Source organism: Microcaecilia unicolor, chromosome 6, assembly GCF_901765095.1.
Source record: "Microcaecilia unicolor chromosome 6, aMicUni1.1, whole genome shotgun sequence".
In the NCBI taxonomy this organism is placed as follows: domain Eukaryota; kingdom Metazoa; phylum Chordata; class Amphibia; order Gymnophiona; family Siphonopidae; genus Microcaecilia; species Microcaecilia unicolor.
This window is the reverse complement of record NC_044036.1, coordinates 308,917,822-308,935,746: the sequence shown is the minus strand read 5'-3', so window position 1 is coordinate 308,935,746 and position 17,925 is coordinate 308,917,822. Positions and strand designations below refer to the sequence as shown.

The 17,925-nt window shown below is 45.0% G+C and overlaps 1 protein-coding gene across 2 annotated transcripts in view; it reads right to left on the bottom strand.

The window, feature by feature from the left end:
* The window catches only part of OGFOD3 (2-oxoglutarate and iron dependent oxygenase domain containing 3), a 148,106-nt gene that overhangs the window by 78,674 nt on the left and 51,507 nt on the right, over positions 1-17,925 (bottom strand). For both annotated transcript variants that reach the window (XM_030208129.1, XM_030208128.1), the window contains exon 5: positions 5,094-5,158. In XM_030208129.1, the coding sequence (XP_030063989.1) occupies positions 5,094-5,158 (65 nt within the window). The remainder of the gene's footprint in view (positions 1-5,093; positions 5,159-17,925) is intronic.

Here is a 17,925-nt window from a genome sequence, read left to right as displayed (position 1 = left end):
AGGGCTATGGTCAGGCCCAAAACACTGTAGACACCAAGAATGGGTGTCTTTCCCAGAGATTGTCTGATTGCACCGGGTACAGTGCTTGAAGCCACTGGGAACCTTCGTGGACATGGAAGGAAAAAAAACTTCCTCAGCAAAATTAAGTGAATGATTGGTGCCTGAAAAAGGGGCATCACCCACTTGTGAGGATAAGCCTGCTTGTCTTCGGAGAACATTGATTACCAGAGGTCTATGCAATCAAATTTCAAGTCTGTATATATTGGTTGTTAAGAATCTACATTCTAGACAATCTCTTTACCTCTTGAATTCTTTAACTCTATACCCACTAGTATTTGCATTGTGTTCTCAGAATGATACATTTTAGACGATTCCTCCTCCCCCCTCTCAAACTCACCTGGAGTCAACAGTCAGCTTTTTATATATCAGCACCTCTGCTCTGGAATGCTATCCTGAAATATCTTTTATCTCGATACCTTGTTTAATAGGTTTATGTCTGCACATAAAAGCCTACTTTTATGTGCAAGTCTTTGAGGATTAAATATTGGTAGGATCGTTTAATAAAGATGCCTTCAGTAATCCATCTGTGGTGGGCAACCAACTTTTTCTGTTATCATTGCTCCATCGTCTGCTCTTTTCTTTGACTTCATTCTGATATGAAGAATACTATTCTGCATAGCGAGTTTCCTGGTGAAAGCTGTTCCAAAGTGAATGGTCACTTAGCATGGGGAGGCAAGACCTGAGCCTCTAAGTAGTCTGGACTCGACTCACAAACACAAAGCACCTGCATACATTTTCACCTGTTTGTGCAGGCAGTTGATTCGGACTAAAACAGCATGGGTAACATAGTAACTGATGGCAGATAAAGACCTGAGCGGTCCATTCAGTCTGCCCAACATTCACGCTCATTATCAAGTCATGATTAAACCAACTATAAATGTGATTTAAAATACTTGATCATTGGCTCTCTTTGGCATTTCTGAAACATAAATTGTAGAAGTCCGCCCAACCTTGTCCTTAGGTTCCACTACTGAAGTTGCTGTCAAAACCCACTCCAGCTTATCCAAATCAGTCTTGCCCCTCTTGACTAGTATAACAAGGATGAAGCAGCAGCTTGTATTTAGGCTCAATGTGGCTTACATAGTTTTGTTATTTTTTTTTTTGTTTGTTACATCTGTACCCCATGCTTTCCCACTCATGGCAGGCTCAATGCGGCTTACATGGGGCAATGGAGGGTTAAGTGACTTGCCCAGAGTCACAAGGAGCTGCCTGTGCCTGAAGTGGAAATCGAACTCAGTTCCCCAGGACCAAAGTCCACCACCCTAACCACTAGGCCACTCCTCCACTCCACATTGTCATTCCAGAATATCAGATACAGTTAGTAGTGTGTAGAGATTAAGTAGGGAAGAAAGAGGAAGTGATTGGGCGGGTGATAGTAGAAGTGGATTTTCATAACTGGTTGGGTTGGGAAAGTGAATTAGTGAAGCTGTTGGTTCTCGTTGTAGGCCTTGTTGAAGAAGTGTGTCTTCAGAGATTTGCGAAAGTTATTTGTTTCGACAATTGATTTTAGGTCTGTATCTGTATGAGCCCTCAAGGAGGTAGCTTTCATAGCCGTAGTCTCTGCTTTTGACTCCAATCAATGTGAGATTACAGTGCACTTGCTTGAAGGTGTTTGTTATAGCTGGTCCTAAGTTATGGAAGGCATTTCTTTATTTACTTATTGGGGTTTATTAACCACCTTTATGAAGAGATTCACCCAAGGCGGTGTACAGTAGGTACAGTTTAACGTAAGACTTACAATGTTAAAAGAACAACAATAACCAAGAATAAACATAAATACAATAAATGAGGTAAACTCAAAAACAACAAATGGAAAGCTAATAATAGAACTACCGTGAAACAGTATTTAAAAAAATGTACACATTTAACACTGGAATTCAAATACCAGAGATATAATACAATGTTAGTATAATACTAATGATACACCTAATAAGCATGCATTAGAACATTCAACTAAGATAGATATGGTGCTAAAGATTTTCTACATTACGGCTTATCATATAACTGAGGGACCAAGAGCAGATATATGATGGGAACAAGATGTGTGGTACAGAGTTAGGTGGGATAATTTGATGGTTAGTTAAACTCAAGGAAACGTTCTTTGTATAGTTAAGCAAGAGATAAGGAACTGATCTAAGTTACAGTGCGTGTAGCAAGCTAGTCCAGGAGCAGAATGAATGTATAGTCAGTCACCCTATGTATTAAAGGATTGAGAGAAAAGCCAGTAGAATTACGATTTGAGAGGTGTTCAACATTTAAGAAGTTAAAAACATGTTTTTTATAGTAAGGCATTTATTTGTTGAGTGAAGAGGAGCTGTTGTTGACTTTAGTGGGGGGTTATGTTGGGTTATGGGTTATAGGGTAGGGCATGGGCGTAGACTGGGGGGGGGGGGGGGGGGGGGGGGCATTGCCCCCCCAAACGACGACGACCCGCAGCGGCGAACGGGCGGCCAGCAGTAGTAAAGGCAGCAAGCAGCAGACAGGCTCGACTCCGCTTCTCTGCATCCCGCCTTCCTCTGATGTCATTTCCTTTCAAGGGCGGGAAGCAGAGAGGGCAGGGAAGCGGAGTCGAGCCTGTCTGCTGCTTGCTGCCTTTACTACTGCTGGCCGCCCATTTGCCGCTTCAACTTCGGTACCAGGGGCTGTTGGTAGCGGCGCTGCAGCGATTACAACAGTCTGCCTCGGAGCCTCAGCCTTCCCTGCCACACGTCCCGCCTATGCGGAACAGGAAGTTGTACCAGAGGAGGCGGGACATGTAGCAGGGAAGTCCGAAGCAGACTGCTGTTATTGCTGGCTGGCTGCAGTGCCGCTACCGGCAGCGATCAATGCAAGTGAGTGAGGAGGAAGGAAAAGGGAGAGACGCTGGAACCGGGATTGGGGGGGAGGTGAGAAAAAGAGAAAAATGGAGGTACTGTTCAGCTGCACCTTTGGGAGGAGCGAGGTGATGGAACCATGTGGGTAGGGGTGAATGGTGGCAGGAGGAGGATCTACAGGATGGAGGGAGAGAGGTGCAGGTCTGCTGTGCTGGATATTTTTTTTGGGGGGGGGGATGATGAACAGAGAGGAAGAGGTGATGGATTGGGGGGGAAGGGATTGTTAGATGTGGATTAGCTGGTAGGAGGGAAGAAGGGAGAATGGATGGTAGGAGGAAGGGAAGAGAAAAGAGGGTGTCAGGGAGACAGAGAAGCGAGATTCTGGTCATTGAGGGAGCATAGAGACAGGGACACAAAGGGACAATGCTGGACAGAGAGGGGATAAGGGCATACAGGGACAATGCTGGGAGGGAAAAAGGGATATTGGAAGATGCAGGACATAGGGTGGGTAAGAGGACAGGGGAGATGCTGGAAATGGGGCGTAAGAAAATGATGGGGGGGGGTGCTAGACATTGTACGGGGATGGGGACAAAGAGGGGATATGCTAGACATTGGAGAAATAATGATATAATGGAGAAGCTGACATGGAAGGGAAGGGGACATGAAGGGATGCTGGATTGAAGTAAGGGAAGGAGGATATGCTGGACAGAAGAGGGTGAGAGAAAGAGAATACACTGGTCAGAGGAGTGAAAATAGGGAGAGAGGGTGCTGTATAGAAGGGAAGAAATAGAAAAAGAGGGTGCTGGAAGAGGGGAGAATTAGCAAAAAAAAAAAAAAAAACCAGGAATAACAGGATGAAGATTGGGGTGAGGGACACATTGAGGGCAGATACTGAAACTCCAGGAAGGGTAGGGACAGGGCTACTGCATAAAGAAGGCACTGCATAAAACAGAAGACACTTGGGACCAAAGCGAATAGAAAAACTAAATGATGAGACAACAAAGGTAGAAAAAAGTATTTTATTCAGAATTTATTAATTGGAATATGTCAGCTTTTGGAAATGTGCATCTGTGATATTTTGCATGTAAGTTTCAATTTCTCTGGTATTGCTGCATGCTGAGTCTGTCCTTGGAATTAGTGCTGTTATGGTTTAGTAAGAATATGAGTGTGTTTTTGCACAAGTTTGTGTATAGCGTTTTGCAGTGGAGAGATTGTGTGTTGGCCTTACTGAGGTGGCACCAAAACATCAGAAAGGGTGTAGAGCCTAAATCATGACACACTACCTCTTGAAGGATCTACATATAGCCTATGCATTTCTAAGGTCAACACTGGCATGGTATGGGAAAGGGGGTGGGGAAATACTACAGGAGAGGAAGAGGAGGTGCTGGGTAAGGAGGAAAGAAGGAAGGGAGAAAGAGCCGGCTTGATATCTCATACATATTCATTATGGTTATTCCCAAAAAAAGCCAGCTCTTTTTCCCTTCCTTCCTCCCTATTAGCATATTCATTTGCATATGTATATATGCAAATGAATATGCTAATATGCTCCGCCCCATCCTTTGCCCCCCCAAATGAAACAGTCAAACTACGCCTATGGGGTAGGGTGGGTATTTTTCTTCATTGATTTGTAACATGGGTTGCAGGGGAGAAGGAGGGTACAATGTAAATACTTAAGCTTTTTGTGAAAGGTACATCATCGTGCACGTATGCAAGAATGATTTATTGCTTTAAACCAGGGGTTCTCAACCCAGTCCTCGGGACACACCTAGGCAGTCAGGTTTTTAGGATACTCACAATGAATATGCATAAGATTAATCTGCATACCATGGAGGTAGAGCATGCAAATCTACCTCATGCATATTCTCGACCGAGAACTGGGTCGAGAACCCCTGCTTTAAACACAAATTTAAGACACTACATCTTAACTGCTCCACCAAGACTTGTATATTATGCTTTATACTGCTAAAATAAACTTTTGAAAAAGTTAAATTGATCACTCTTCACCAACAAACCAAGATTCTTCTCTTAAGACCAGAGATCATTTTGTAACGTATGGATACCATGACCCCAGAATGCCAGCACGGTTGGCTCCTCCAGGAAAAACAAACCTGCACAGCACTTCCTGGATATTTCATGGCAGCAATTCATGCTGCTCCCTACCCAAATTATCCCCAGCCTTAGGTAAACTCAGGGCTGACAGGACGAGTCAGAACTCCTTACCGATATATATTAACAAAGTGTTTTCCCATTGAAAGAGCTCCAGAGTGCAGGTCCAAGATTGAAGCCTGGAAAAAAAAACAAAGCAGTCTTAATGAAGGGTCAGCACTATTTCAGCTTTCTACAGGCAATGAACTGCACTGTTACTTTTCAAACTAATATCATAATTTATACTGAGCATCAGAAAGCTGATAACCCATAACACTCCACTCAATTATCTAGGATAGAGAAAAAGGATTTTAAATAAAAATGACCTAATAGCACTCAGGTACACTTTATCGTTTATAAAACTCTGTGGTCAAGATCGCACTAAAACCAGCGGTTTACTAAATTAAAAAAAAGTACATATGATTATGCATGGTTATGAGCCTTTGGATTCCGGCGATTCTGTAGCCATGGGAAGGGTGACAAAATCTGCCACCTTCACTTCTCTCTCTAGATCCTCTCTTCTTACCAATCTTTTTTTTTTTTTTTTACATATACCACCTGCAAGCCCAAAAGGTATTGAAGCAGTGTACATTCAGGTACAATAGACATTTTTCTGACTCTGGAGGGCTCACAATCTGAGTTTGTACCAGTGGCGTACAAACCAGTGGCGTAAAGATCCTTCAGGATCTTTAACAGAATCTACCTTCAGCAGCAACAAGAAAATGGGGCCTGGGATTATGACATCATAAAAGTGGAGTAGCATAAAGATCATAATACAAAAAAAAAAAAAAACAACACCACCACTTACAGTTTTCTTAGCTATGACAACTGATTTAATAAACGGATGAGCAAAACAAATGAGCACACCCTCTCCTTAAGGGAGTGGTGGTTGCTCTGGTTGCCTTATTGGGCAAACTGGATGGACCATAGAGGTCCTTATCTGCCATCATTTATTATGTTACTATGTTTAAAGAAGCAAGACAGACAGGTATCCATCTTGCCTCGAATATTGTGTTCAATTCTGGTCGCCGCATCTCAGAAAAGATATAGTGGAATTAGAAAAGGTACAGAGAAGGGCGACGAAAATGATAAAGGGGATGGGACGACTTCCCTATGAGGAAAGCTAAAGTGGCTGGGACTCTTCAGCTTGGAGAAAAGGCAGCTGAGGGGAGATATGATAAAGGTCTATAAAATAATGAGTGGAGTTGAACGGGTAGATGTGAAGCATCAGTTTACGCTTTCCAAAAATACTAGGACTAGGGGGCATGCGATGAAGCTACAATGTAGTAAATTTAAAACAAATTGGAGAAAATTTTTCTTCACTCAACATGTAATTAAACTCTGGAATTCGTTGCCAGAGAATGTGGTAAAGGTGGTTAGCTTAGCGGAGCTTTAAAAAAAAGTTTGAACGGCTTCCTAAAGGAAAAGTCCATAGACCATTATTAAAGCTGTATAAAATGTTTGTACTTTTTGGGGATCCTGCCAGGTATTTGTAAATTGGCCACTGTTGGAAACAGGATGCTGGGCTTGATGGACCTTTGGTCTGTCCCAGTATGGCAATACTTATGTACTTATGTAAGTTTGCTGCCACCCTACTGGAGAATATAAGACAAAGAAAAGGAGGAAGGACTGGTATAATGCTGTCTCAGTGACCATGCCAAGTGAAGGACCTGGTTCCTGAGTCAGGTCTTTCATTCTCCAGGTAGATCAGAGCAGTGGCGTTCCTAGCTTGGATTGCAACCGGGGCGGATCGCCAATGCTCCCCCCCCCCACCCCGCCTGTGAAATTACACTTCCCCCCCCCCCTGGCGAAATGACACCCCCCCCCTGGGTGCACGCCGCTGGGGGAGGTGCCGCGGTGTGCGCCTGTGGGCTCCGACTTCGCTAACTTTGTTCGTTCGCTGCAGCTCCCTCTGCCCCTGAACAGGAAGTAACCTGTTCCGGAGCAGAGGGAGCTGCAGCGAACGAACGAAGTTAGCAAAGTCGGAGCCCACAGGCGCACGCAGCGGCAACCCCCAGCAGCGTGCACCCGGGGCGGACCGCCCCCACCGCCCCCCCTTGGTAAGCCACTGGGTCAGAGCTAGGGATGCGACACAGACAGCATTCATAGTGCGAGGAGGTAGTAGGCATCTCAACATTGACATGTATTAGGAACACACATAATTATCACTGCAACAACTGGGCTAAATGAGGAGAAAGAAAAATAAGTGGGAAAACTAAGTTATTGCAAAAGTAGACTCATGACACCACAGCCCAAACCATGGCCAACTAATTGTGATGAAAGACCAAACAAGAAGAAGGAAAGAGGCAGGGCAAAGATACGATTAAAAAAAAAAATATCAAGCATTCAAATAAATGAAATCTATCTTACAGACTTCCAGTACATGGTGAATCTGAAGGACCACGAACATGCCAAAATCCTAACCACCAGTTTACATGCTTATGATTCTTTGTCATGGTATTTAACATTGGGAGAGTAATTTTATGACAGGGCACTTGTGTCAAAACTAGAAAAAGGTGTCTATGTTAAGATTCTTTTATAAAGCAGTGCATGACCTTGACCCCAACAGGTTTTCAAGGTTTCCACAAAGATAGTCATGAGATTTATTTATTTATTTATTTATAGCATTTATATCCCACATTTTCCCACCCATGGGCAGGCTCAATGTGGCTTACATCAATATAGCAACAAACATTCAGACACATTTCAGCTGAAGAGGTTGGTGAGTAATTACAGAGGGGAAGAAAAGAGAATGGGTAGTACAGTTCAATATGTCCACATAATAGTTACAGTTCAGGAGTTATTGATGCAATGTGGGACTTCAGCGTAAGCTTTTCCAAATAAGGCGGTCTTCAGAGATATTCTGAAAGTCGGATGATCGTAAGTAGTTTTTACTGATTTAGGTAATCCATTCCACAAACAAGATCTAATATAGGGAAAGCTGGATGCGTAACTGGTTTTATACCTGAGGCCAAAACATGTTGGGTAGTGGAGATTTAAATACAAACGAGATGATCTGTGAGAATTCCTGGGTGGTAAGTTGATAACAGTATCCATATAAGCTGGAGCTTCGCCGTAGAGGATTTTACGCACCAGGGTGCAAATTTTAAAAGTTATACGATCCTTGACAGGTAGCCAGTGCAGTTTCTCACGTAATGGTCTGGAACTTTCAAACCTCGATTTACCATAGATCAGTCTTGCAGCTGTATTCTGGGCAGTTTGCAATTTTTTTGACAAGCATTTCTGTGCACCCTGCATATATATCATTGCAGCAATCAAGGTGACTTATTACTAGTGATTGTACTAAATTGCGAAATACTTCTCTAGGGAAATAAGGTTTTATACGTATTTCATACAATGGAGTCAGTGCATGTAATTAAATTTCATGCATAGTCATTGTCAAATTCCTGAAAAATACTGAAAACACCTGAGGACAGAGGTTGTGCATGCCTGTTATAAAAGCACCAAAGGTGTCCATGTGACTTTATAAAATAGGCACCCAGAACAAACCTCAGTAGCACACAAACCCTTGTGCACAAATTTACACCAGCTCTGAAGATGTAAGCATGTGTTTGTACTCTATGAGGCTCATTTTCCAAGCACATAGACTTACAAAGTTAAACATGTTACTACATAACTTTGTAAGTCTATGTGCTTTGAAAATGAGCACCTGTATGTGTACTCATGTAACTTTAAAAGTATACCGATAGATCACAACTCTGCACCAGCTCCATCTAAACTATACTCTCGAGAATTACTTTATGCGTGCAGGGCCAGCCATGCAACCCAACTCCTCCAGCAGCTCAAGGCTTTAAGTCATAGTCCAGCATCTCCCTTTCCCCAGGTCTCCTGCATCTCCCGTGTCCCCTTCCCTCTCCAACAGCCCCAACATGTCCAGTAGGTCTCCTCTGCCATTCCCCAAGTCCAGCATCTTCTTATCCCACCTACTGCAGCAACAACAACAAAAACGAAAACACACACTCACGGAGCCTGCCTTTTCAGTAAATGCATGCCAAAAGCAATGCTAGCTCCCACACCCACAGAGACATGAGATCTGCACCAGAAAAGACAGGTCCAGGACCCCTTTCAGCTGGAATGTGCTGAAGGCAGCCCTGCGCCTCTTTTCAGTTTTATCGTGGCTGCTTCAAGTTTGGACATAGGGTGCTGCAGCGGGTAGGAAAAGGAGATTGGGAAAGAGAGCAGCTGCAGTGGAGATCTGCCCATTAAACAGCAGTTACATTCGCTGGTTTTCTTTCATGCTGCTAGTGCCAGCCAGTGGCGTACCGAGGGCGGGGCAGTGGGGGCAGTCCGCCCCGGATGCATGCTGCAGGAGGGGTGCAGGGAGCAGCCACGCAGCTGTCAGCTCCACTGGTTCCCTGCTCCCTCTGCTGTTACTTCCAGGGCAGAGGGAGCAGGGAACTAGTGGAGCCGATAACCACGCAGCTGCTCCCAGCACCCCAGCACCCCAGCAGGTAAGAAGAATGCACCGGGGGGGGGGGGGGGGGGGAGCTTGCAGTTGATGCGCCGGGGGGGGGGGTGTATAGCAGCGATCCAAACCAGGTGGCAGCTGACCAAGTATTGCCACTGGTGCCAGCTCCCCCCCCCCCCCAAATTGTGCAGCCCTAGGTGACTGCCTAGCCACCTGATGCTAGGGCCAGCCCTGTGTGCACTCTGCATAAACAGACATAAAAGAGAGGGTAAAACAGCATATCTGGCGGTTTTTTAGACTGACAGCGTTGTCCATGCTGATCAGGCTCTCGGAGCAATTGAAAAGCCATTCCACATCAAAGGTGCTACACTGTGACAGTACCACCTACAATGTTTTGATCAGGATTAGCTGACCCCTGAGGCAGGTGCCAGTGCGCCGAAACACGGCCCATGTCGGGTCTATCCGTCAATTAATAAGCAAGAGACTTTGATCATCTCAATCCTGAAGGCCCAGTGTTGCTTTTTTGTTTCTGCACTCTGCATAAAAGCAGACACATTCTTTCCATGTGCCTACTTTTATGCATGTATGCCCCCTGCATGCAATTATATTAAGAGCCCTTTTCTACATGTAAAACTTGCTTTACATAGGGAACACACTTCATGAAATTACCTCCCCCTTCTCTGAGCGTATAATAATCCACTTTTTTCTTTTTTTAATTTTATTTATATGAATTTAATTTTACAAGCACTAAAATAACTTGCCAGCAATACAGACAAAATAATACAAGAATTATTTCAATCAGGTAATTATAAACTCTTCCTTAGACCACAAAAGAGGGAGAGTGAAACAAGACAAGGAGATCAATTAAACAAAGAAAACGTGGTATTAACCTGATTATCCCCAGTTATTATTTATCTGAATCATTATTCCACATTGATCGTCTGGTTGGCTTCTTCAAACCCAAGACGGTGTATAGTCAATTAATTTTGTTGGAAACATACTTATTGTCCAATATTAGTGGAAATAATACACCTGATTTCATTTTTTTCTCTTTTAAAACCAGAAATTATTTAACAATACAAACACTTGAATCTCTAATCCAATTCCCACTGATTATGGTAATCTCAGTTTCACAGGCTTCACTCCTTTTGAATAAGAGGAATCATTTCAGAGGAAAAAACTTTAGGAGTCATACCCGGAACTCTGGGAAAACAACAATCTCGATATTAATCATCTGTAATAATATTCATTTTGTTCAAATTTTTCTGGTCTATTATCATCTTCAAAATCTTAACCATTTCCTATTCCTGTAGAACTTAATTTGCCGTATCAAATCCACTTTTTTTTCTTTAATTCCAACAGTAAAGTGTACACCTGAGAGCAGTTTCCGAGACATACCTCACTGCTACTTCTGAACAAGGAAAAAGGTCTGCAATCATGGTAGCACTCTACCACAACCTAATTTTGCAAAAACAAATGCAGTGGGCGACTGCCCTTTCAGTTCAGTATTATCCCTCAAGACTGCACACAAGACTCTACTTAATGAAAAGAAAGACAGAGAAAGTCAGCTGCCTCTCTGCCCCAGCTGTTCAAATCTCAAAGTACCAGAAAAAGCTCTGCTCACTCACTTTATGGAAACTGCCTGGAAAGTATCAATAGAAGGAAAACCTTTATCCCTCAATATTCACAAGCATTTAACTTGCCAGGATTGGCACCTGGCCAGTTAAAGGCCTCATAACCGTTTATCCAGCAATATTCAGCAGGGGATAGCCGGCTATATATCGGCAAGATAACCAGCTATGCACCAATTTTCAGCCCTACTTTACTAAGCCGCGTACGCGCGTCAAGTTTGAACTCTAGCCCGGCCACCGCATGGCCTGGGTGGTAGTTTCATTTTTTTTTTTTTTTTTACACGCGTCTACTAAGCGCACCGGAAATTTTCCGGCGCACGGCACTAACCGGGCAGTAATCGGCACTGTATGCACATAGACCATTACCACCTGGTTAACGTGTGAGACTTTACCGCTAGGTCAATGGGTGACGGTAAGGTCTCAGGCCCAAAATGGACGCGCGACAATTTTTATTTTGCCGCACGTCAATTATCAGTCAAAAGAAAAAAAAAGGCCTTTTTTGCAGGCACGCTAAAAAATGGACCTGCGTGTGCGTCCAATACATGCGTCTACACCAGCGCAGGCCATTTTTCGGTGCACCTTAGTAAAAGGAACCCTATGTTTGGCCACATAAATACATGGAATATACTTGGCTGGTTTGAAGACAACAGCTAAGTCTGAATTTTTAGCCAGTTATCTTCAAACCAGCCAAAAATAAACCGGATATTCAATGCTGGTCACTGTAAATGGCCCAGCATTGAATATCTGCGCTTAGCACTGACCACAGGAGTTAGATCAGCTAATTCCAGCTCTGAATATCGGCCCCTTAAATGTTTATGATTATATAAGAACACGTATAGGCAGGGCCGCTGAGAGACAAAGCCAGGCCTGGGGCAAACAATGTTAAGCTTCCCCCCTCCCTACCGCACCATTAGCCAAAAGTAAAAAGTTAATGGCTGGCAGGCAGCAGTGATCGAGAGAAACTGCTTTGCCGGACACGGGTCCCCTCTTCCTGCCGTGTCCCGCCTCTTACGAAGTAACTTCCTGTTTCCGCTTCAGTGGGACGCGGCAGGAATACGGATCCGTGCCCAGCAGAGCAGTTTCTCTCAAAATAACAAAGAATGGTCTTAAGGCTTCATCTGAAATAGGTTTGTAGGAAAGGCCAGAGAGTGAAACGTGGAAGCATGCCTTCTCCTGTCTGATCATGTATTGATCATGGAATAAACTTCCTAATGAGTTGAGAGATATCACGGCTATCCTATATTTTCATAAAGCCTGGTTATTTCAGTTAGTTTATAGAATGCAATGGTTGGAAAGGATGGGGGCTGGATTCGAGTTGCTGAGGATACAAATGAATAAGGGGTAGATTGGGTTTGTATTAGAGAGTTGCACGGGAATGGGGTTCGCGGGGACGGAGTCAGTTCCTGCGGGGTTCCCGCGGGGATGGAAGCAGCTCTGCGGGGTTCCCGTGGGGACGGAGGCAGTTCCTGCGGGGTTCCCGCGGGGATGGAAGCAGCTCTGCGGGATTCCCGCGGGGACGGAGGCAGCTCTGCGGGGTTCCCGTGGGGACGGAGGCAGTTCCTGCGGGGTTCCCGCGGGGATGGAAGCAGCTCTGCGGGGTTCCCGTGGGGACGGAGGCAGTTCCTGCGGGGTTCCCGCGGGGATGGAAGCAGCTCTGCGGGGTTCCCGCGGGGACGGAGGCAGTTCCTGCGGGGTTCCCGCGGGGATGGAAGCAGCTCTGCGGGGTTCCCGCGGGGACGGAGGCAGTTCCTGCGGGGTTCCCGCGGGGATGGAAGCAGCTCTGCGGGGTTCCCGTGGGAACGGAGGCAGTTCCTGCGGGGTTCCCGCGGGGATGGAAGCAGCTCTGCGGGGTTCCCGTGGGGACGGAGGCAGTTCCTGCGGGGTTCCCACGGGGATGGAAGCAGCTCTGCGGGGTTCCCGCGGGGATGGAAGCAGCTCTGCGGGGTTCCCGCGGGGACGGAGGCCGTTCCTGCGGGGTTCCCGCGGGGATGGAAGCAGCTCTGCGGGGTTCCCGTGGGGACGGAGGCAGCTCCTGCGGGGTTCCCGCGGGGATGGAAGCAGCTCTGCGGGGTTCCCGTGGGGACGGAGGCAGTTCCTGCGGGGTTCCCGCGGGGATGGAAGCAGCTCTGCGGGGTTCCCGCGGGGACGGAGGCAGTTCCTGCGGGGTTCCCGCGGGGATGGTAGCAGTTCTGCAGTCTTCTCTTAGAAGTGTAAGCTGCACCTGCACCAGCCTCTCATCTACCGAATACCAATTTCTTTGAGTGCTGTCTTCTCCTCTTCTTCTTCTTTGCTTTAACAGCACAAATGTGGAAAGTCTTCCATTAAGGAGGTGGTAGAGTCACAAATGATGACGGAATTCAAAAAGGCGTGGCATGAACACAGAGGATCTCTAATTAGAAAATGGATGTTATATAAAACCTAACCTTAAATGGCTGCATGTGTGTGGATGTGTCAAGTGATGCTTAGATGGCGACTCTGGCTGTGATGAACTAGGGCTGATACCTGGCAGACTTGTATGGTCTGTGTCTCATACATGGCAATCTGGTTTAGGATGGGTTGGAAAGGGCTTAGACATCAACTTCAGTGGCTGGAACATGAGGACAGTGCTGGACAGACTTTTACGGTCTGTGTCCCACAAATGAGAAGACGAATAGACTGGAGTGGGCTTCAACGGCAACCCCAGTAGTTGGAACATAAGGATAGGGCCAGATAGACTTCTGTGGTCTTTGTTCCAGAAACACGAAAGAAAGACCATAATCAAGTATATAATATCACACTCGTTGATTTAATGATGACTTGATCATGAGTGTGACTATTGGCAGAGTGGATGGATCTATTTGCTGTCACTTACTATGTTACTATTAATCCTCTTTGCTCCCAGGCTGGTGCACAGACCTCAGCTCTGACACAGGCACGAGAATCAGATGTCACCTGACCTACTGGCGCGTGCATGTGGCAACCTCTCAGCACACAGTGCAAGTGAATTGGAGACAAGTCTTACATGTGCGCACCAGAGTGTTCCAACTTCCAACTTCCATTCCTTCCTTGCCTACAGTGCTGTGGCTCAAATCCAGAGAGAAACTGAGGGAGCTAACTGGAATTTTCTTTTATGTACCATTAAAATTCTTACGGGGACGGGTGGGGATGGGTTAAATTTTTGCGGGGATGGGTAAGCTTCCAGCGGGGATGGGTGGGTACGGGTAAGATTCCAGCAGGGACGGGCGGGGATGGGTAAGATTTCTGTCCCCGTGCAACTCTCTAGTTTGTATTTATGGAATTAAGCTTACTGTAAACTGTTTCGTAACATTTTGAAGATACTTTATATATAAAAGTACATAAATAAATTAAGAGCTGTCAGATGTCAGTTGGTAAGCATGAATTAAATTCCGAGCATTCCACCGACATCCCCTCTTCATTAGAGCTGCCAGTTACAATGTCACATCATGTTACATACAGTAATTATCCTTCATAAGAGGGGTGGAAAATACAACTTCAAGGAATCTATAATTATGTACTATTCTTCACATTTCAACAGAACATGAAGGCTAATTGGTTAACCACAAAGCACTGAACTGTTACTTCAACAAAGTATTTTAATTTAGTTACTATACGAGGATAACTGTATAAGTTGTCTAGGTCAGAAAATGAATGTTTATATCCATGCATTCACAAAAATGCCTCTATTTTAGCAAGGGACTGGCAAATAGCTTTTCCTAAAATATATAGAATGTCACTGAAGAAGCACATATATTTGGAGAAAGGCACGACACAAGAAGCCATTTTATAAAAGAACACATTCAAAAGCTGAGCAGCATCACTAGGAGGTTTGTACATATAAATAGAGCTATGTGCACATACACGGCCAGAAACAAAAAAAAAAAAAAACCCAGGTATATGACATACATTCCCAGACCAAAAGGAATCAACCATACATACATCATACCTACAGGACTGCAAGCTCATTTTCCAAGGCAAGCCTTGCACGGAGGGACATCAGTACCCATAGATTTTGTACCTGCTTTTTAGAAGGGACAAATTCCACAGGGATTTCAAATGTCAAATAATGCAGTTATATTTACCAACAGAGGGGGCAGACGTGAATATACATATGTATACTTTTGAAAATCATTGCAAATCAAATCTCATTTGGGTCCTGTCTGGATGAAAACAGCTCATGTCGTTACCACTTTATTATGACTGCTGTGGTTAATATGAATGCTGCTTTTAAAAGCTAGCCCTTATGTTTTCAGTTCCGACTTAGGACTGAATCCATGAATGCAAAAATTTAACCACTATTCCTGGCCTTTTGAAACAAAGTACTTGAAAGCTGACCAACTACTGCAGAACACTGAAAGATGTACATCAGCTCCATGAGCTGCACCTCTTAACTCCATGCAAAATTTAAAGTTGTCAAGGGTAATTCTATAAGTGGGCACCTAATAGGACCCTATTCTGCTAAGGAACACGGGCGCCCACCTTTCTTTGTAGAGTACTAGACTAACCTCTGTATATACACCTATACTCCAAGTGTGGGTACTTATGACAGTCATAGACCCGGTGTATGTGCGGAGAACTAAGCTCGGCAGGAATGGGAATAACTTACAGAATCCTGTACGTCGGTGTTTCCCAAGTCCAATCCTGGAGTACTCCTTGCCAGTCAGGTTTTCAGGATATCCACAATGAATATGCATGAAAGAGATTTGCATAAAATGGAGGCAGGGTATGCAAATCAAGTTCATGCATATTCATTGTGGATATCCTGAAAACCTGACTGGCAAGGGGTACTCCAGGACCGGACTTGGGAAACACTGCTGTATGCGACATGCATAAGTGCAGCCCCGCCTGTGTCTCGCTCATGCTACTCCCCTGTGCACAGCCCACTTGCAAACATGCGCTAAATTCAGCAGGTATTTGTAGATAATGCTTAGGCAGCATGCTGGCATATACATGTACAAGTGCACACACTTAGCACCTATTTTACAGAATTGCCTCCTCAAAAGGATGAGCTTGAAGTCTTTTTCCTTACCTTGCTAAAGAGATGAGATCCCGTCTTTGAGGGGTGGGGGTTTCTAGGCAGCTCCCTTCTGCATCAATGGACCTTGAGCTCACCTACAAATGAATTCACTCTGTAGCTCCTTGCTACATCTCTCTTCTTCTTTCCTACACCCTTAGTCTTATATCACATTGTAAACATTGCTGCACCATAGGCCTGGTAAACACTTCTGAATCGGTGCATCATGCTCCCTCTCTTGCTACATTCAAACCCAGGAGTACAACTCATCTTTTTGCGGTTGTTTTTCTGTCTCAGATCATTCTCTCTCAGACTTCCATTTTCTGTAGACTCTTGTATGTCATGTGTGTCTAAACTAGACTAAGTTCCAAGGAACAGGGGGCTGTCTCTTATGTACAACTAGTAGTATATTAGGAATAACAACACAGAATTAGTAGAAGTTCAGTATTAATCAGCTTTTACCAGTGGTTTACCCACAGGTGGGCCTGGACGGGTAGGGGCCATCCCACTTTGGGGTCAGGCCCTCCGAGCAGTGATGCACTGTTGTGGTAGTTGGTGGGGATCCTCAAACCCCACCAGCTGAAGACCTCCCTGGAGGCACCCAGAAATACCTGTGCCCCGCTTGGCAGCCAGCAGCTGCTTCCTGAGTAGTGACATCAGTACTCCACACAAGCACAAATACTGAGTATGCAGAGGTGCTGGCGTCGGTAGCTCAGGTAGCAGTCGCCTACTACTGAGCCGGACACAGGTATTTCTGGGCGCCTTTGGGGAGGTCTTGAGCTGGTGGGGCTTAAGTATCCCTGCCAGTTCACGAGTTTATAGTTTGTATTTTGTGAGTTGTTTTTTTTTTGTTGAGTGGGGGGATGGGAAGAGGCAAAGGTAGGGATGGGAGCAGAGAGGACATTTAGTGCCCACCCATTTTTCCCTTAGGTGCACCCAAAATCTGCCATCTGACCACACTACTGGCTCCTACTTGGGAGCCATAAGCTTTCTTTTGCAGCTAACATTGCTTTTGACTCGTAACCACTTGTAACCACTCGCCTCCACCTACCCTCCTCTCCTCCTTCCTGCACACATTAATTGATTTGATTACTTTATTTTTGTCTATTAGATTGTAAGCTCTTTGAGCAGGGACTGTCTTTCTTCTATGTTTGTGCAGCGCTGTGTACGCCTTGTAGCGCTATAAAAATGCTAAATAGTAGTAGTAGCAATTTTGCCGCTGTTTTTAAAGTCTCTTCTCTCCCAACAGAACTCACTCAGACTCTGCAGCAACAATCCTTAGGGAAAAATTAAAAGACCGTAGCTTCCTCCGCAACCTGGATCCATGAAACCTTGGCCTGGCCAGGAGGAATCTCTACCGAGTGGTGGCTTACAGTGAGCACTAGGTCTCTAACATCCCCGGCATGTGAAGGAGCATTTCAAACTACCACATGGCTGTACACTGTACTGCCACCGATCATGGAATTGGTCCCTCTATTCCACTTTAACCAGGATTGGGGATCCTTCTCTCTCAGCTTTTAACTGGTACTATCCCATGCAGAACCCTCAAATCTGTAACTATGCCTTTAAGGGGGCAATTCTATAAACACAGGAATATAAATGCTTAGCACACTAACCTATACACATGTATACGCCAATATTCCACCTAAGAACTTTTCAGCAAATACACAGGCATCTTGGATTTGCGGAGAAGGAGGGGGGGTGCGTACAGAAGAGCAATGCCACACTTGCAAGGCTCAAACTGCACAAGTAGTTTATACTCATGCACCTTAGTTTTCTATTTTCAGCATTTATACTAGTTCTATAGCTAGCATAAGTGCTCACACCCAACACATT